The sequence below is a fragment of the Odontesthes bonariensis genome, chromosome 8, assembly GCF_027942865.1.
Source record: "Odontesthes bonariensis isolate fOdoBon6 chromosome 8, fOdoBon6.hap1, whole genome shotgun sequence".
Classification (NCBI taxonomy): Eukaryota; Metazoa; Chordata; class Actinopteri; order Atheriniformes; family Atherinopsidae; genus Odontesthes; species Odontesthes bonariensis.
Genome location: NC_134513.1, coordinates 5,364,185 through 5,385,517, shown reverse-complemented (window position 1 = coordinate 5,385,517; position 21,333 = coordinate 5,364,185). Strand labels below are relative to the sequence as shown.

The window sequence follows — 21,333 nt, the reverse complement described above, 5'->3', positions numbered from 1 at the left end:
GCTGGATGCTCTTTCTGCAGCCTAATGTGCCTGTCAAAAACTGTTATTGTCATGCCCCCCCCTCTCCAGTGTTTTTTCCACCCACAACATGTTTGAGATAAACATTTTTTTTCCTCCCTCTCTGTGTCTGTCTGGGTCAAGAGCAAAGGTCCTTGGAGAAGTACGGCACACAGAATGCAGGAAGTCTTCCTGTTTCTGAGCTGGACATCACTCATCAGTACCAGCCATTACATGGCTGATGCACAGCTATTAAAGCCATGATTACCATGTACATCCATATTTTTGTGGGTGTGGGTGATTCGCTGTGGTTCTCATTTGTGAACCATTACTCAAAGTAGCAATGATAAAATCCGACTCGGTCTTCCTGTCTGCACGTTTGCTCTGTTAGATGTGCAGCACAGCTTTCACGCCGCTGACAGTTTATCTAAAGGATGCAAGTGATGTCTTAACAAAAGGCTCTTTAAACAGCGTCAGAGTCAGCCAACGCTCTTCAGTGATGCCTCACACGGGGTCTGACTGTTTACAAGTGACAGGCTGATGGCTAAATGCAGCCGGAGCAGCCCTGACCTTGCCTTTTACCATGAGTGACCCTCTGTCTCTTATTCAGGGCAAGACTGCAAAAGCAAAGCATTTTTTTTTTTGCTACACTGTCCAGACAATAAAAGCAATAATGCCCTCGCACCACACTGACCAGCAAGTAAACGTGCAACTGTTTGCTCGACTGAATGAATTTATAGTTTAATGGATAAACAGAGTGACATGTTGTGCTTATGGCGGCTTTGACTGGGAGCCGTAGGGAGAGAATTACACAGGAGGTCACGATCAAGGCTGTGGTGCCAGGAGAACTCTGTGAAAAGCCTGAATTATTTTACATATATCTGAGAAACATTGTTTACACGGATCTTAAAGTCTGTTTTATAACTTTGCATGAACGTCTCTTTCCATTTCAGAGCCCTAACGCACTGTGAGGTTATGCACACCAGCCAAGAGCTACACTTCAGAGCTTGAGTTCGGTCATTTGTTTGTGGCTTTTGGGATTCTTGGAGTGGGGCACAGCGCAAAACAATCTATGCATCATATTCTGACTCTTTATTATTTCTGTTTAAGTAAATATAGAGCCACAGCCTTTTTAACTTGGCCAAGTACACGTGGCCTCCAGAGAAAGGAACTTAAACAAATTCGACACAAGATTATGAACTGAGATAAAGCAAACTGTAAACATGAATGAGTATGTTTCGGACTTTTCTCAGATCCTACAATCTCCTTTTTAATCCACATCCCCTGACCCCACCCTGTACCGCTTTCTCCAGCCAAGAAGTCACAATGTTTCTCGTCGACAACAGTGTCTGCTCGGGTTTAAGAAGTGACCCAGAGCGTAACTAAAAAAGGCTGAGCTGTCTCAAGACTCTTAGTAACTGGGGCACACAAAACATCATTACCGTGATGTGGATAATTACAGTGCAGAAGGGTGGCCTCTTAAGCATGTAATGCACTCTTTTATCTTTAGAAGTCAATCTCTCCGAGGCTGACAGCTTGCAGCATATGATCCTGGTAAACAAATACTTTTGCGCGGCATAAAAGTGCCATTAAAGGCCAAAACTGTCAACACAAATTCCATTCTTACTGGGGAAGGACCCAAAGTGCAAAGGGAGGGGGGGGTGAGAAAGAGGGAAAGAAAAAACGAAAAACAAACGCTTGATCACTTCAGGTCACTGTAACTTACATGGAGGTTGTCATGGAAACATTTCTATGAATTTAACAGAGATAAAAACCTGATCACGTGCCGTTAAAATGCCTTTGAGTTCAGCAACAGAGTGGAAGTAGACGGAAGTGACAACACACTTGGGAAGTTTACGCGTATGGAAGAGTGATGCTGGCGCACCAATCGCGCGATCGTCTGAAACCACGCTCCCCACAAACGTAGCGACACATCGAGGGCTCGGGCGAGCCGTGTGCGTAATTACGGAGGTGTTGGGGGAAGGGTGACGTGCGTACTGTTTCATTGCTTGAGAACTGAGCTGCCTTAAAAACGGAAATCGACACATCCAAATCCCCACCTAACTATTTTCATCGCCGTCTATTTGAGCACTTTCTGCATTCCCGGGAAATGGATGCAAAGTTGTCATGGAGCCCCAACTGCAAAGCACTCTGCTTTACTTTGGCTGCAAGCAGCCATTTCCATGTCTGAAGGTAGAAGCCCAGCAACAACCGGTGTTTCATTGAGCTGAGAGCTGAATCTTAATTTTGATAAATGATTGAAACGTATGACAGGGTATACACATTAATCCTGTGGAGGACATTCATTTTCTTATTACCATAATGTAGAACACGACCACCCGATGATGAATGCAGCAATCAAAAAATGGACGCAGAGAGGGGAGAGCCGGGGTAATAAGTGCGCTGCTCCCAACAACGGTCACTACTGGAGGGAGACTAATGGCAGGTCTCTCTCCATGTGTCCCATCGCCTTAGGGAGAAAAATGCATCCTGTTTTACTAAATCTGCTGACCTCACTTACCACACACACACACACACACACACACACTAACACACACACAACGCCCCAACAAAAGGTAAACAAGAGCATACGAACCATTTTAAACATGCTTAAAGAAATGATTATAGGGGCACTTCAACAAAGGGGCTGATTGTGCACCGTCGCTGACATATTTCACAAGAGGCATTTATTGCTGCCTGGCCTTTGAAGAGCGAGAGCTGCTGAGTGAGGTAGTGTGTATGTGTGTGTGTGTGTAGGGGGGGGGGGGGACTTGGCCCACACCTGCATAACTGAGGAGGGAACACCTGTGCACCCTGCAGCTTGAACAAGGAGGGTGGCTCTGGCTAATCCGTGGGTGAAAGCCGATCAGAGGACAGGCCTGGAGAGTTCTGCAGCTCCCGAAACCTCGTTAGAATTTCTTTCCAAAAAAAAAAAAAAAAAGAAAAAGTTACATCTATTGATATTTGGGCCACGGTGATTACGGAGTGACGAGTCATGACAAGTCACATGAGTGTAACAGAGCATCTGGAGAGCTTTTAAGGCTTTAGAGATAAATGAGCTTTAATTGTAGTTCAGCACGGTGAAACTGAGCCCTCCACCAGCTTCCCCGTTTGTCTCGGGACAGCGAAAAAGATGGAATATAAAAATGGAGCATGCATTCACGGTAAGGCGTTGACTGCTGATAATTATATCTGGTGATGAGATATTTGATCAGTCCTGCATATAAAGCACTGATAATCATAAACTAAACTATCGAATTGCATTTCATTTCATTTTATTGCAGAGCATGAAGCAAAAACAAAGATGATGATGGAATTATGTGAGCACTGTGTTTCCTTTAAAACAGTATCCGTGTGTCAGAGATGACAGTAATTCAGAGGAAGACTTCTTTTAAAAAATATGCAGCATCCAGTTAGAAGCACAGCAGAAATAAAGTCTCAAATTAAATCTTATTTTTCTTCCCAATTAACCAAACCCAAGCATCACCAATGAAAAGCAGACAGGTGGGTGACAGAGCTGCTAAATGAAATTCATTTTGTCACAAAGTGACATTTCTCTAACCGAATTGGAGCAACAATATATATATTTTTAATTCTCTGGTTATTTGATGAATTTATCAATTGAGTAAGCACAGACTGAGTTCCACGTGCCATAATTTTCCTTATGAGAATCGTAAATTTAAGATTTGAAGAACATAGCAGGCTTTCCAACAATAAGTCAGCATTTAAAAAGTCAATGTTCAAACATTAAAAGAGCCAAATACTGTGCTGAGAGGGGGTGAGGTGGGGAGGGGGGAGACCTGTCAAGAGCTGCTCTGGGACCAAAAAGCACATAAAGTCCTCGCGCAACTTGTAAATAAACAGCCTAACGCTGCGGGTCAGGTAGAGACGCGCGCGCTGAGGAACAACAGGGCGAACTTGTGACCAGCGGTCCACTTCCTAATTCACGTGCAGCGGGACAGAAAAGTAAAGAAGTCACAGGGTGCGGAGAAAAAGAAGCTCAGGGGCAGGAAAAAAACTTACCACGAAAAAACGCCAGGTATTACTCCCTCACGGTGAAGCCAAAGGGACACACCGGGTGAGAAGCCGTCGTCCTCTATGCTCGCAGGGATCTTCGCACGTGACTGTCCAAGTTAACCATAACGCGGAGAAAATGAACAACAAGCTGCAGAGTAAATAAAAAGCTCAATATTCCTCCGCTGGGCACCGCTGTCGGAGACACACACACTCTCCTGCTGTCTCTCGTCAACGCCGCTGTTATTACTAATGCAACAGAGAGAAAAGCGGTACACTGAGTCCTGTTTGAATGACGCGCAATGCGAGGCAGAAGCGCCTTGTTTTTTCTTTTTTTTTTCTTTCCTCGTTACGATTCAAACACACATCAAGCTGAATCCCGGCAAGCAAGTATATTTGGGACTAGAACCCCCCCCACCACCACCACCACACACACACACTCCCCCCCATCCCACCCCCGGGGAGGCACTTGCTTGTGCGCGGAGGTGTGTATTATTATTTTTGGGCGTACTGCGACCCCGTGTGACGTCAGGGCCACCTGCTAAGTAAATAAAAAGTCATTTTTAAAAGTTTGTTTCCCCCCTTATTCTGGCTTTTTCGTGGTCTGGCAACGTGTGAGGGAGCTTACGCGAAAGTGCTGCGGTGGCACGGTGTTGCTGCCCGGTCCACCCGAGCCGGAGACACGTCCACAAAGCTGGGAGACCCGCGTTTTTACGCTGAAACTCCCCGTTAAGTGGCCTTAAAGAAAGAGGGAGAAAATGTGTTTTGCCCGTAATGCTGCTTTTCACATTTCACCTGGAACATCTGGAACTTTCAGCCGCAGCAGACCTCCTTGTTTCCCATTTGTAGGCGCAGGACTTGTCCGTCACATTTATGTCCACCGATGGCACTAAAATATAGATTTTATCTTTATCACAATTATTCACACGTGAAATGTCGTCTGTGATTGTGGAAATTAGAGCATGGGAGTCCCACCGATCTGATTTTTTTTCCATAGGTTTTGTGTTTAATGTTTTACGGAAAAAAATAAAAATAGATAAAAACAAAAATTTCATGAACGTTCTTTTGTGTGCAGAAAAGCCAACATTTTACGGGCACCCTTTTAAAGTCAAACTGTTGCTGAGAGAAATGTGTATTTTTTTTTATCATTATCATTATTAGATGCTCAGCCAGATGTTTACTGCAGATGTGTTTCACGAGCTCAAATCACAGCCTACTTTGTTTGAAGGAAAAACTCCATTTTCTTTGTGTTTTGTTTGCTTTTAGCGTGACACCAACGCGTTATTTAACCTATTTATTCATATTTTTAGGATACGAAGCGAGTCATTTATAGAACCTCTTTCAAACCTCGTTAAGAAACGAATGACCAGATTATCTCGAACTATCAAAAGAAAGGGTGTCCCCCCCCTTCTTCCATGTAAGACATTTTAGAACATTTAATTCTGTATTTTATTATAGGCCTATTTATTTTTTTCATGACTCAGTTGTATGAAACTTTATTTGATTCACGATGAATAACTTTTTATTGGAATAACGCAGGTTGGAGCCAGTGTGTGTTCACAATACATTTAGTTTTTTTTAAATATGAAAAAAATTCAAAAAAGTTATTTGGTATATCCATGTTGCTCCATGTTAATATTGATACTGTTTCATATGTGTGTGCAGGTTCGGAATCCCCTGCCCCATAAAAACTGGCCTTCCTTTATAGAAAAATAATCTGTTTTGATGTGATACTGGGGGGAAAGGGAAAGGCGCGTTATTTATCCTAAGAATCTGTAATTATAATAATTGATGACTGTTTGTCCCACTTTGTGTTTTTGCTTGTGTTTTAAAAACCTCATTTCTATTGTAAATTCCATCAAATAGAAGTCGGAGGAAACAGCATCTGGAAAATGATGAAGGTACAGTATGAGGAGGAGAAAAAAACAAGAAGTGTGGAGTTGTGGTGGGGGTATGCTGCCATCTACTGGTCGACTTTTAAAACGGTTTTCTTAAAGACAACACGAAAGGTGGACTTGAAATAACACTTGAGATGTTTTTCTATTTCCTTTTCCTTCCTTATTGGGTCATTTCAGTTTTTCTAACTATTTGAACTAGTGGTACTAAATAGGACCCATGATAAGCATTTTAAGGTAAAAATACAACTTAATTTTTAAGTTGTATTTTGTACAAGCCTGTGTCTTGATGGCTTTCATTATATTTTGATCACATAGTGCCATCTACTGATATATGATAGACATGCAAGTTGTTCAGTATTTCTATATGCAAACTGTTGTTCTGTAAATAATGCTTGCTGGCTACAATGTAATTTAATGACCAAACAGCAGTTCAGAACCAGAGAAGAAGTTATTTGGTTTCTTGATGTAGGACAAAAGATTCTTTGAGGACAAAAACCCACTCACCTACCTGTAAGGGATTGTATGACAAGCTCGAAAGTCTTTTTACAAGATCTGCTGAATTTAGGGGTATAGTTACTCTGCTTATCGGGGATTAGTTGGATTAAACTTCCTATCCAAGGTGGTTTTGTTTGAAAGCACACACGTCTATTGAAAGAGGGACACCAAAAGTCCAGCCTGCTAAGAGGAACGTAATAATGTTCAATTTTCTGTTCCAAGATGCAGTGGACCGTAAAAATGAAGGCTGCCTCTCGTGGCAGAGATACCAGAGGATCTGCAGAACAATACCACAAAAGCCTGTCAAGTCCAGCAATAAAACTAATTATGATTTAATGCATTATTGATGGACGTTCTCTCATTTCTTTCTTTCCACGTGGGGGTCAGCGGTTTGCATTGTCTCTGGGGAGGATGATTCTCTCTTGGAAGGGGATACTTGAACAGGACGGACAGTTTCCAGGACAAGTTGTGAACTGCAGTCACTAAATTGCAGAGACACACGCTCGAGGATTTTTATTCATGCAAACGGGACTGATCATCTGCAAATAAAATTGTCCACAGTCACATTCACCAGGTCATGGGGAAAGCCGGGATGTGGTATGAGGTGTGAGTTGGATTCCGTCTCTAACAGGTTAAACTTTGGGTTCCATGTCAAGTCTTTTTTTATTTATTTTGTAACCTGCAAACATTTTGTGAGAGCATGACTGAGGGGATAACCGGTCAGCCTTGGTCGAGTTGTGTCCTATTAATAGGCCTGGCTCAGACTCACAGTGTTCAGCTGTAACCCAACTCCATCTGTCAAGTCACGTCCTCTTCCTGCTCTCCCCTCTACTGTGTCACTGCAGCCAGGCTAGGGGAACTCGGGTCTGTGCCACCCTCCGAGACAGACAGACGGCAGGACAGGCAAGCAGCTGCCTCCCTCACCATCGCGGACTATGGAGGCTCCGTCTATGCAACCCTCAGAAGAGGCAGGGGTGATGATTGAGGAGGACGAAGAGGAAAAAAGTAGGGAACAGGATGAGGGAGGGCTGGAGGCCTCTTCCTCCATTGGCTCCACCACAGAGGAGGATGTCGATGAGGATTCAGAACCAGAAGCCCCGCCAGTTGTTCGAAGGAAAGTGTCGTTTGCAGATGCGTTTGGTCTCAACCTTGTGTCGGTTAAGGAGTTTGACAATGTCGAAGTGGCAGAACCAGAGGAGAGCTGGTCCAATGAACTGCAGGCAGCCCATTCCTCAGAGGAGTTCTATCTCTCTTGCTTGTTTACATGCCCATCATCTGCGGAGGAGCTGGAAGAGAGGCTGCAGGCCCAGATGTTGGAGCTGGAGAGCATCGAGCTGCTCCCGGGAACCACCACCATCCGCGGCAACATCAGGGTGGTAAACCTTTGCTACAGCAAGAGCGTCAATGCCCGAATGACTCTGGATCGCTGGATCAGTTACTTTGACCTGCTGGCAGAGTACGTGCCCGGTTCCAGTGACAGGAAAACAGACAGGTTTACCTTCAACTACACCCTGGTTCCTCCGTTTGAGAAAGAAGGTACCAGAGTGGAGTTCTGTTTCCGTTACGAGACTTCAGTGGGCACATTCTGGACTAACAACAAGGAAATGAACTATGTGCTGTTCTGCCACCAAAAGGGACCGGGGAAAGAACACGGTGCCCAAACACAGGAGGAGGGCGGCAGCTTCAGGAGCAAGAGGAGCTGTCTCAGGGCTAACAGGTGAGCCAGTGTGGGCCAGTGTGAGCCATGCCTCTGCTGCTGAAAGTCGACAATACAACACAGTATTGAATATTGTAATGAAATGGAGTCTTCAATCCATAAAGGAATTATCTAGAGCGTGGGTAAAATCAAGTAGAAGCAAGAGAAGGCCAAGCTGTAATTTGATACAGTGTGAGTGATGTATTTACACTGTGCTGCTCTTCTCATTAGGTGAAGTTGAAGGCAATAAAACCTGCTAGTTGGGCCGTTGTGTGTTTACACTAAGCTGCTATGTAACCACTCAGTGAGGGATGTTTGGTCTGCAGGACACATGTTGCCCTTTTATGGTCAGATTTCTGTGCATGTCTCACTGTAGCGTGGAGAAAGAGATACTTTGCCCTCTTTTATCACAGTTAAGCAAAATTCTTCCATATGAGTGATGGCTCCTTGTTTTAGGAACTGCAGTCCTGAAACCAGATGGCTATCCTCTGCAACTGCAATCTGCCTACAAAGGCACAAAAACATGTTTTGTGCATACATATTACCATTTTGGTGCAATCATAGCAAGGCCAGTTGTTCATTTAAAAAATAAAAAATCCATATGTGCTGCAAATGTTGAGACATTATAAGCCTCAGTGGCTGGTGGAAAAACAATCTGTTTTTAATAATCACGAGACAGTGAAGCAGAATATAAGGAGCTGGTAAATGAACTCAGTGTGTCTATGGTTCAATAATTGTGTTTTGTTATTTTTGGACCACAGGAATGGAGGTGCAGACGAAAAGACCAAGGAGACCAGTCACACAAATGTATTTTACACAGGTGTGTTTATAGAACTTGATATTGACTGTATGTTGGTGCACACACACACAGATGTATGAATAAGTGTGTAAGTATGCAAGGAGTTTTTTTACCCCTTTTGACATCTCTTTGCAGAATTAGAAGCCGCATGTAAAGCAGAAAAGGCTGGCAGAGAGAGTATGGACAGCACCGAGATGCAGTCGCTGCTTTCCTCTGAAGAGCACAAACCTCGGGTGAGGTTCATGCAATCGTTTTTTGGAGCGGCAGCCTCTTTTCTTAACTCTGGAACATCAAACATTAAAAACTGCCAGCTATAAAAGAGCTTAATGCTGCTCATGCGCTGTGTGGCCAGAAAAGCAATGATTTTGGCAAGTCTTTTGGTTTTAGAGCTTACCTGCATGCAGGATGTTCTTTCTGCAAGGGTACGAGCAGAAACTGAGGCAGAGATAGGTATCTGTGCAGTGCTGAGTGAGCCTCAGGGAGATATGTAAAGTCAGCTGACCCGATACTTGAGATGAGGCCTGAAATCACTCACGTGCAAACCACTAAGAATAAATGCAACCTGCGTGTGCACATGCAGGAAAATTAGGGTTATGAGATGAGATCTCAGAAGTGTTGCACTGCTTTGCATCATCACAGTAAAGTTAAATATCACAAGCTGGATGACCTAAAAGATTAGCAGCACATAGCATAGATAGCCTCTCATTATAGTTCAAGCCAACACTTAATCTGACCTTTGACTTTTGGCCTTCTTGACAGGTGGAACACGTAATAAGCAGACGCAGGGCAACACGTTTGGCACATGTGCAGGACTACTTCTTCCAGAAGAAGCGCCAGCTACCAAAGGCACTTCCACATGACTCAACCTGTGGCCAAAAGGTTTCTCAGCATATGCCAGCTCCATGGGGCGATGCTGCCAGCTCCGCCTATAAAGGACGAAAGATGCAGCTGAGTGAGAGCCCGCCGGTGCTCACCTACCATCAGATTCCTCTGCTTCCTCTGGATTGGAACAATGACGCATCGCAGCGGTGGGGGGGTGCTGAGGACTTCTTGACTGGGAGAGCTAAAATGACTTTGTCAAAAGCGTCAAAAGAAAACACGCCAACTGTTAATGATGTGTGGGCGACTTTTCCTAAAGCTGCAGATGATACCGACAATAAGGAAACCTCTGTGAGTGACGTGTGGCAGGTTTTTCTTAATGGGCACAGCTGCAAGGACCACTCTGATGTCCCAGAGTCAGAATGGCTGCAGACAGCAGCGTTGGTGTCACCCTCAAATGATAAGGAGCCTCAAATTCAAAGTGCAGCTCGAAGTCAGGAGTCTCCAGAAGCTCAGCTGGGCAGAGATACTGTCTTACACTTACATACCTTAGCTGCGTGTCAGCTACTGTCAGACACTTGCGAAACGCTGTCGGCTGCTGTTGCCTTGAACGCTGAAGATCATCAGCCTGCAGAGGCATGTGTCAGCAGCCCAAGAGATGACAGCGCAGCAGCACAAGATGCATCCCAAAGGTCACAGAAAAACTCAGTAACAGACACTCCACAGGAATTCAGCCTCAACAGGGCACCGCCCGTGTCCGAGGACTCTGTCGACAGTCCGACTGAGTGTCACAAGCATGCGGTCTGGGAGCGAGAAAGTCAGGGAATAATGGGAAGAGCAGAAGGAATAGAAGGAGACGAGCCCTCCACATTGCACACAGCTGACTTGGTAACAAGCTCAGGGGAGTTGGAGACAACAGACATGACAGCAATGCCAGAGTCTCCGAATGCCAGCGCTATTGATAGGATCTCACAGGGAGCAAGGCAGGATGAGGCTCTTTCTTCCGGCGGGGATAGGGAGGTTACAGGTACAGCACACAATGCAGGAGATGACATGCTGGCATTTAGGGAGACAATCAGGCAGGAGACAAAGAACGGGGTGAGGTATGACTTTTCCACGTCCAGACAGGGAGCGGAGGAGGGGATGAGCCGTACGGAAAAGAAAGCGTCTCCAGGAGAGAAGACATTTAGGCCACAGAAAACCGAAGAAATCTCCCCAAGGTGCGCAGATGAAACGCAGCGGGAGAATTTTCTGCTGAAGCAAAACAGTGGAAGTCCATTACAGGAGAGAGACAGTGAGTCAGAACCTGCAAAGTCACGTGCCGGTGGATCTGATCCAAATCAAACGTGTGGGGAAAATTTGGAGCAAAACGGAACGGCTGCGACTGAAGTGAATGAAAATGTTCCATCAAACAACCAAAACGTGGCGGCATTCAAAAAGACAACACGCAAGGAAAAAGAAGGCCACATTTTTACAGACATGGAAATGATAAAGACATTAGATGAGCAAGCATGGCAACATAATGATGACGCTTTACAGCTCAATTCATCTGGGCAGATGGGAAGCCCATCGTTTATTTTGGGAGAATATGTTCAGAAGAGCGGGGACTTAGCACCCACACAAATAGATCAAAGTGCTGAGCTGAAATCTGAAGCAGGTGAACAAGTATTAGACTTAAATCAGACAGAAAGGTTGAGCTGTGATGGAGAAGCATTGGAGCAATGGGAAATAAACCCTTCAGCACATAAAAGACCCACAGATGAATCAATGGAATTGAACAAGGCTTTTCAAAATAATTACAATACAGTCAGACCTTGTCCAACGGATAAATGCAACCCAAACCTTGTGGAACTGGTCGAGCTGACACCGACTCACTTGCGGGAAGACGTGAAGGGTCAAAAAGAGGATGTGAGAAGTGAAATAAGCCCCGAAGTAGTTGCAGCGCAGGAGAATGGGACAAAGAGAGGCATTTCAACAGGGAGCCAACCTGAGACGTCAGAAACAATAGAAGAAGGTATTCAGGAAGATGAGAGGGTGAGTGTTGGGAAGCTGAAAATAGAGGCAACGAGGGAGCCAATTGGTAATGTGGAGAACCCTCAAGGGGAGATGAAGAACGCAGTGAAAGAAGAAGACTTGTCAGCGGAAGTTGAGAGCTCAGAATATAAAAAACTGTCAGATTCCACAAAAGAGCCCATTACAGCCGAAAATACAGCATCACTTGAGGAAATCGAACCAGGATTGAAGCAGATGTTCGTAGAAAGGTTTGGAGAAGATTTGGTGAGGAGGATTTGGGAAGAGGTCTTTGTTGTTGAAGTTCAGCCTCTGAGTGGAGACACACACACTGCTGATGAAATGAGGAGAAAGCTCACTGATGCCACGCCATGCTGCCATCTTATTTTGGTGAAAAACTCGAGTGACACTTTTGATTCGGGTGTATTTTCCTTGACAGAACCAGAAACAGATTTGAAGTTAAATCTATGTCATGGCCCAGAGAAAACTCCGGCGGCTGGAAGCAGTGAGTACTCTCTGAAAGACGAAAGTCAGTCATTTGCCACAACAGTTTTACCGACTCCCATTTTCTCTGAGTTACGGACCGATTTGGATTCAAGTGCTCGTCTCAGTGAAAACACCAGAGAATCAGAATCAGCCCAAGCTCTTCGCTCCACAAAGGATCAGGAGAACTATCGTCAAATTAAAGCAAGATCAGTCACCCGTCTGGAGACGGTTGGGCAAGTAGACGACCGTGTTGTGGCTCACAAAGAGAGTCCTGATCAATCAGCCCATCAGTCTCACAAACATCTGAGCTCCTCCTCTGAGAAAGAGTCTGACTCTCTCATGTGGTGGACCATATTATACACCATCGGTCACATCACCAGACTCCTCATCTGCACGCTCTTGGTCAGTGGAGTCCTCGTTGTTGTTTTCCTCTACGATTTCCCCGCGTTCTTCACCCTCTACATATTTTCATTGTGTTGGTGGATTTTCAAGTGGCAGAGACACCAGGAGACGACAGACAAAGGAACGGAGGGATAAGCTCAGATTTAAGCAGAGGTGTTGACGACGGCTGTGTGTGGCATTTTTAAACATAGATCCCCAAATTAACGTCCTGGTACTGGGTGTTAAACCCGATGAGCTCAGAGAGTCAAGAAGATTAGAAGCTTGAATACCAGGTGGGATTCTGTGTGCGTTTGGGTGTGTGTTTTTATATTTGACTATATTTTTCCAACTCTTATGTGAATTAGTGCAGTTAATTCACGCTTGTGACCCCTTGAAACAAAGCAAACTCTTCTTTGGACCCCATCTACTGCTACTAGGTCAACCAAAGAGGGATTTTGTGTTGCTGCTGTGGAAGTGAGTCACATATTCGTACTTGATTGCACTGCTGTGGCTCTTTAAATTTGTTTTGCAGCTCCGTGCGGTGGACCCGGCCCGCTGCCCGGGTTGAGAACCACTGACTCTTGGAGTCAAGCGATTCTTTGCAAATCAAACCAACAACCGAGGTCAAAAACCCTGAAAGTGATTTAAGAAAGGAATCACTGAAGCTGTTGCCGAGTGTCTTAGTTAACACAGATTTGGTGCAAAACATTCATGTGTCTGATGTGTGTATATTTGCTGTGTTTTATGGGCCCAATTCCACTTTAAGATGTACCAAATGGAACAAAGTGACTTTCCTTGATTTTCTTTAATAAAAGAAATTCATGTGAACAACGAAAGCTCTTAAAGTTGTTGTTTTTTTGGGTTTTATTCACAGCATTGTTCAACATATTATTGCTTAAATTCATTATTTTACCAAATACGTTCTATTTATCTTCACAGCGATAAGAAACACTGGCAGGTCTTTATGCTTAGGATTGCAGATTGCTATAAAATGTTTAGTTTACACAGGAAGGATAGTTTTTACAACATAACACGATCATCAGACAAGTCAACCGTTTGAACCTCAAGGGCATCTCTTCTACTCCTGCTTCTATTTCTGAGCAGTCATATGTCAAATGAAGCTGAGATGAACAGCATCGATCATCTTGTTATAACGGAATGATCTTCTGGGAAACTGAGTCCTGGAATTTAAGAGGATGTCATGGTGCTCCCAGATGTCATCTTCCTCCCCCAGCAGGACAGTACGCGTAATAAATGTGTTTTACAATGCAACGCACGTCACAAGCATGCAGACTTTGTGGAAACTCAACTCAACTCAACTCAAACTTTATTTATAGAGCACATTTAAAAAACAACCGAGGTTGACCAAAGTGCTGTACAGGATAAAAGCTGCATTAAAGGTAAAAGTGAATAATGCAACCGTTCCAAGCAGTTAAAATCAATAGATACTAAAACACAGTGCAATAAAATAGAATAAAATAAGTTCAAATAAAATACTTTAAAATAAATAAAATAAAGATATAAAACAAATCAAGGTTATCAGCCAAGAGTCTACTTAAATATGATTAAAAAGCCAGGGAGAAAAAGTGGGTTTTTAAGGAGGATTTAAAAGCCTCAAAAGATCCTACAGATCGAATGTGCCAGGGAAGGTTATTCCAGAGCCGAGGGGCCGCTGCAACAAAGGCTCGGTCACCTTTGGTTTTGAGTTTTGTTTTTATTTTTCATTTTGGAAACGCACCGACATGCTCCTGAGCTCTGGTAAGGCTGCTGGCAATGAAGCGGCATCTTGAGTGACGCTGAAGTTCAGTTGGAGTTACTTGATCCTGTCTGGGGTATTTTGACCTTTTGTAAGCTGGCACTGGTTCCATGTTGGCACCTTTAGCCAACTGGCAGAAAGCCAGTGGTGGTACAGTGGAGGGCTACTCGTCATAGGGCACTGCTCTGAGGAGGCACAGCACAAAGCTGGTGCAGCTACCACAGTGTGAGCAGACAAAAGGTAGCAGTGATGGAAGAAAAAGAGAAACTAGGATAGAATCTTAATTAACTCGGGTTACCCAGAGGTGTGAGTTCGCTTCTTGAATCACCGACAAACTCACAGCATGTAGGGATTACAGATTAATCAGGGCCTCGTGGGGCAAGGAGAAAAAATGCTGGACACATACAAATGAATTTGCCAGAGAGAGTTACAGTAGCAGCCAGCAGGAGCAGTGAGTTCCATCTCATTTGATTGGTTTTGTTGATAAATGCTGGAATACAGTAACGTAATAATGCTTAGAGGTCTTTGGTTATCATCAGCATCGATTTATCTGCTGTCTGTTTATTTGCAAAGTGGACGTGGAACTCAAATCATCTTAGAAAAGCTTGGGATAACTTTTACCTGGGCTCACAGGAGGCTGGTGTGGCTCCCACAGGTGGACGTGCATAACTGACTCTCTGGATCACACCCTGAGCCTTGTGATACAGGACTAAAATGAGAGCTTGCCATCATGAGTTGATGCCCCCCCCTTCATCCAACCTCTCACATTACAAAGCGTACACAGGATTATATGGGGCCTGGGAGACCAGTGTTCTTATGAGGTCAGATGGTTTTGTGGTTAGTTCTGTAAGGAGCACAGTGCTCTGTTTTTTTTTTCCTGGGTCAAGACTTCGTTTTTAGGGTTGTTGTTACAGTCAGTTTAGGGTTGGTTAGCCAGTTATGCTGGATAAGGATAGAGTAAGGGAATAATTAATGTTTAACTCACAAAAGTAGTAAGATAAGTGTGTGTGTGTGTGTGCCAGGGTTGGTGTTCACTCCAGTGTACGTGTGGGGATAAGAGATCAGGGAGGCAACCTATAATAAGGAATGCACTATCATGTGAGAGATACTCGCAGGAGGACCTTTAACAAGGATTTGCCACAAGATTAATGAACCAATTGTCAGTCAACAAAGCTAAGTTAAGGCTCTGAAGCAGGATTTGTTCCTCCCACAGTGATATAGAGATAATTTGGGGAGTTTTTATTATTCACTGTGGAGAAATCAAGGAGGAAACAGATCAAAAACATTTGTGATGTCTCAACCTTTTTTTTTTGTCTCTGCCTCAAATGAACACTACAGCTAAGGGAATCCATAATTCAAAAAAAGAAAAAAATATTGTGATAACACTGTTATGCATTGAATCTAAATGCATAACACAGGAAAAAGAAAGCTTTTTCTCAGAACTAGATGCAATGCTACAGTTCTTCCAGCAGATGTCAGTGCATCTCCATATTTCAAAGCTCCAGTCGCGGGTCTGAAACCAGCAGGTGTAGTTGGAACTGAAATATACACATGAAACATTCATGTTGAAATGATGTATAACCACTGCATGAACACCTTGATAAAACATTTGATACTGCTATTGTGGGTAGTTCTAAATTAAAGCTGTAAGTTGTAACAAAAATACAGACGTCCAATCCAGAGAGCAGCAAAACAATCTTTCTCCCTTTGGCAGAATCACTTTGCAGTGAAGTGCACTGCTGGGGACAAGAGGGTGCACGAGGATAGGCTTTGTGTGTGAAAGAACACAAAATGAGTCAGTGCTGTGTTGTTTGGCCTGAGGGAACCAGAGGCACTCCGCTGACAGATTGGAGACCTGACAGACTGCATCGTCCACACTCTCCCCCGTCTGGGGAGCAACATTTTTTTCATTCCTTTTTGCCATTCCATTGTTGCAGCCTCCCTGTCGGCACCCCGTGCTCTGCCCCCTCAACCTTCAGCCTCGCCTGCATCATCTGTCCAAGACCCTCACCCCTTCCCAATCCCGCCATCTTGGCCTCTCATTTTATCATTTATGCCTGACCACCCCCCTCGCCTCAGCCTGGCCTCTTTGTCTATTCTCAGTCATGACAGGCTTTTGGCCACTGCTACTTGGCCTTTAAAAGTTGATGCACATGGGGGTGGGGGGGCACAGACTGCGTGGGTGACAGTCACACACTATTAAATTCTGATTGCTTTACACTTACTGCCAGATTCAACTGAGAAGACTGACATAAAAATGTAGGCTGCCGTGTGGCATCTGTGGGAATCTTTAGGAAGTCGAGCTGGTTGCCCCCTAACTGCCAGGCTAGTCATTTGATCCTTTGCCCCTCCAGTGAAATATATTTGGCTAGGACGCTATGGATGACAGAATAAAGCAGAAGCATGATGTCATGGGGTAGCCCCACAGCTTGCACACGCAGCTAAAAGATATGCAGCTCCATGTATTTTGTTGCATTCCATCTTGTGTTGTGTTTCCAGTATTGTGGCCCTACTTCAGATATCGTTGTCAGCATTAGCATCTATGCTACTAAAGCTAATTAAGCTAATTAAGCTATGGTTAAATAGCAGCAAAAACATCTTATGATACTAAGTGGTGCATGTTACCACTGGCCATGTCCAGTTCCATGAAACAATGGCACAGTTTAATTTAGAGGTGTTTATTGGTCAGTTTCTGTGACCTCATCTGGTGCAGTTCCTGGTCAGTCATTTAAACCAGAATGGGGAGCTTCCAAAAGCTTTAACAGAAAGGAGACACGGGATGGACCATGAGTTATTACTGCAGCCGGAATTTATTTTTAGATGTTGAATTTTTTTACACTGATTTTTGTTTTTTAGAAATTGATTTTTTTTACGCTGTTGGTTTTTCAAATTCAAAGTCTGATTTTGAGGCTGTAAAAATTAAATATTAGAAATTCGTATTCAAACTGATGGCACAGAAAAACTTTTTCCAAAATAGCGCGGTTCGAAATGCATGTTTCCAATGCCAGCCCATTACCCAAATCACCTCGGGCCAGGTCGGTAATGACATTGTTGTATTATCACCTGACCTGATTGAAACCAGGGGGCTGCAGCAACAACACCCACACACAATATAATAGCCTATATAACTTGCGCACAATATATTATATATAATTTGCAAAATTCCCAGCATAACATTTGGGAAGGCACAGCTTACCCTCGCCTTCATTACCCGCCGCCCATGACACAGACTGTGCAACAAATTTGAAAACACACTGATTCACGCACTGCAGAAAAGTCTAAGATAGACACAAAGTTTTAATCTCTATTGAATATTGAATTAGCTGCTCGACATAATGCCAATTAATGTTGGTTTATCTTGTAGGAGAGGCTTTGCCCTTCCACAACTTAGCAAATCTTACAAAAGTGACAGGATAAATGTCTGATTTAAAGCACTTTGAGTGGTCCATAGGGTTTGAAAAATGTATAAGCGTATAAGATACAATTCATTTATCAGATTAAAGACAAAACATACTGTTGTTCCCCACGAAGTTAGAAACCTCACGGCAGTAGTTGAGTTTCGAGTTAACATATTGGCAGCTCTAATTAATCCCATCCTACAAGCTGACACGATCAGAATACTTTGCAGGTGAGTCTATGAACCATAAGTCTATTATAGGCTGTCTTTAACTAATTAGATCAGTTTCCCACTTCCATTGGATCCAGTTGGTAAAACAAACAGTGTCAGCTGGGAGAAACAGAGAGCAGCCTTCAGAGTCCTTCTTTGATCTGTCGAAGAAGAAACTCGAGACTGCCCACTCAACCAGTTGGGGTCTTGGGGGTCTGAGAGTTTTTTCTTTGTTTTTTAATACACACACCATACATTTATGCTATGAATTGCATGGAGTGCACATATGAATACAGCACTCATGACAAAGCTCATGAGCTAACAGTTGGACTATTATTGAGGTAGTGGTGAGAAGATACTTACAAGGAAACTGAAAATCCAAGTGCATTTATTGAAATGGTTTTAGTAAAATGCTAAGAAGTCGAGATGAAAAGGAAGAACACAGTATTACACAACATTCACACAAGATGTCTAATAATAAACTTAGAAAGCGCATCCAACGAAGGAAGATGAAAAGGTGATGGTGAAAGGGGGCTTTTGATGTTCAAGCTTCTAGATGGCAACACATAATTACTATTACTCTGGGTTAGCAGTTATTTTATAGCCAAGTTAATCATCCAGTTTTATTTAGAAACAAAGACAGGGTAAAATAATTGATCAAGATGACTATGTTCTGCAGAAAAGCAAACAGCAACCCCTGTAAGGAGGTAGGAACGCAGACGAAAGTCTGGGGTTCTTCTGCCTAACTGTCACAGTCTGAGTGTAGTAGAACAGTTAGGGTTAGGATTAGGACTTAAATGGTTAGGTTTATAATTAATATACACGATTGGCCACAGATGTTACAAAATACATGGTTTAGGGTTAGAAAAATCTACATGATTTACACATTTGAGTGTGATTCTAGTCATATCACAAGGATAATGCAGAACAATTTCTGATTATGCATGATGATATTAGTAAGGGTGTAGCCCGCCTCTCGCCCCTTAGCATCTGGGACAGGAGCCTCCCCGCCTCTGAATTGGATTAGATGTGTATGGAAAATATAGATCAGATTTATTGTCATGTACAGTCATACACAAATTTTTCTACTGCATTTCACCCATCCAGGATGGCACCTGGTGAACACACACATACACAGGGTCACACACTCATGGAGACAGATGCCATCGACACTGGAGCGGTGGGCAGCCATTCACAACGCCCGGGGGGCATGGGGGTACGGTGCCTTGCTGGCACTTGCTTGGCGCCCTAAAATGGATGGATGGATGGATGGATGGATGGATGGATGGATGGATGGATGCTGATATGATTAGGTGAACAAACATACCTATCACATGTTTTCTGATGAGTCTCGGCTCCTGTATTTCATGTTCCTTGTGACTCGGAACTTAACTTTTCATGTCTGCTTCCAGCTTTGCTCTGTTGCTTCTCAATAAATGACGATTATTTGTCAATTGGAATGAAGACCTAAAAACAAAAACAGTATTTTATTAAGACTGCAGTTAACATGAAAGCAGCTAGAGTTGTGATTTCAGGAACCTTTTCCAAGTAACTGGAGTTGCATCTGTCCAGTAGCCTCCTAACCATCCAGGCCTAAGCCTGCTATTTCATCATTTTTTTCCCACCATGAAAGTTTAGAAATGTGCTGAGGCAACGTGTCAAGAGCAACTTTTTTAAATGAAAACCTAATGTAAAATCTGAGTTGTTATTCCCTGAACAACAAAAGCGGAGCAACACTTATATAAACGCTCTTAAATGAATTCATGGAAACCCTAATTGAATTAAGCCAAATACGCGCTACTTAGTGCTACTTATCCATTTAAAGTGATTGGATAGAGAGGTAGACTTACAGTCAAAAGAAGTAAGAAAGGGTTAAGGAGAGCTTTAGTGATGACTGGGCACACTCTGAGTTTGTGTCAGTCAGAAGACAAGTGGTTGGTTTTATGAAAGTCTTTAGTACATTTGTCTCCATGCCATTTAGTGCATTGGCCTGACCTAAATATCAGAGCAACTCTCTTTCTCTCTGTGCTGTTGGTCCCATAAAAGGTTCAAATTGCTGAGATACAGGTCGCAGTGTCAGTTTATATAAAGGCTGCTGAAACACCAGTAAAATGGGAAATGAATAGGAAAGTGCTTGCAAAGCTCTTGACATTCTCTTGCTGCTGAACGTCCAAAAAAGAATCTCAAAACCTAAACATACATATTCCTGCTGTGGAGCAAAAAACACCAAAACACAGCTAATATACTTTGGTTTGATATTTCACAGGGGGGTAAAAAAGCAACCTGACACAAAGCATTCGTCACCCCCACCCCCCACACACACAATCTATGTTACATAATACTGTTGTCCTTTGTTTGACAAGTCATAGAGATATAAAAGCACCATGATTTACAAAATTTTTTGTCTATTCTTTAGAGCAGAGCAGGATTTGAAGCTAAGAGTACTGGACAGAAGGGACAGATTTCTTCTGTGATTCAGTGAGTCCTCAGCCAAGGTAAGCTATGTCATATTTCGTGCCTGCCAACTGTGTGTTTGTGTGTGCGTGCGCGGCTTCGCATGCATGTGTTTGTGCCCGTAACCATGCCTTTGCGTGTGGGGGTGTTTGGGACGCCGGTGTGTGAAATCCTGCAGGTCGTGTGGAAAATGTGTATTTCTAGGACGCATATGCATGTGTGCTCGTGCACGACATCATATGTGTAGGCAGGTAGGATCACACAAAGAGAGCTCCATATTGTTTGCAGCCAAGAGCTTTCTCACTTTCTGACTGCAGTTCTTTTTGAGGAAAAGGTCATCTAAAGAGCAAGGCGTCTCTTTTGGATCAGCTTTAATCTTTATCCCCATTTCAACTTTTGGTTTTTGTCTGTCTGATGACGTCACTCACAATTCACCCCCTGCAACAACAGCAAGAAGCATGTGTTTGCAGAATTGAATGATTGTATTGACTTATAAAATGGAAGCCAGATATTTAAGACAACACAGATTCCTGGAATTGTCATGTTTCAGCCGGTCGCGGCGGATGGCCACCCTCCCTGAGTCTGGTTCTGCCAGAGGTTTTTTCTTCCCACAGTCGCCTCGTGCACGCTCAGGGTGACAGATTGGATCGAAGTGAAGCTTCAGTGCAATTTGTTGATTTTCTTAATTCAAGCACTTTTTTTTTTAAATTGGCTCTGTATACATGAATTGGACTCCTTTGGATTTTAATGAACTGGATTTGATTGGATTATAATTGCATCGCAATGAATTGGACCCTAATAGCCTGGAATTGTATTGTATCTTTTAAGTGCCTTGGCACCATATAAATAAAACCGAATTGAATTAAATTGAATGTTATATAGCTGGCTTTACTGCTATTATACTGACTCCTGGGCAAATCT

The 21,333-nt window shown here is 43.4% G+C and overlaps 1 protein-coding gene across 1 annotated transcript; it reads left to right on the top strand.

The window, feature by feature from the left end:
- Window positions 1-7,186: 7,186 nt before the first annotated feature.
- ppp1r3aa (protein phosphatase 1, regulatory subunit 3Aa) lies at window positions 7,187-13,431 on the top strand. The gene is made up of 4 exons (XM_075471404.1): window positions 7,187-8,121; window positions 8,862-8,920; window positions 9,035-9,132; window positions 9,659-13,431. Exons 1-4 carry the CDS (start codon window positions 7,340-7,342, stop codon window positions 12,749-12,751), a joined length of 4,032 nt encoding a protein of 1,343 aa, XP_075327519.1. The 5' UTR covers window positions 7,187-7,339; the 3' UTR covers window positions 12,752-13,431.
- Window positions 13,432-21,333: the final 7,902 nt, after the last annotated feature.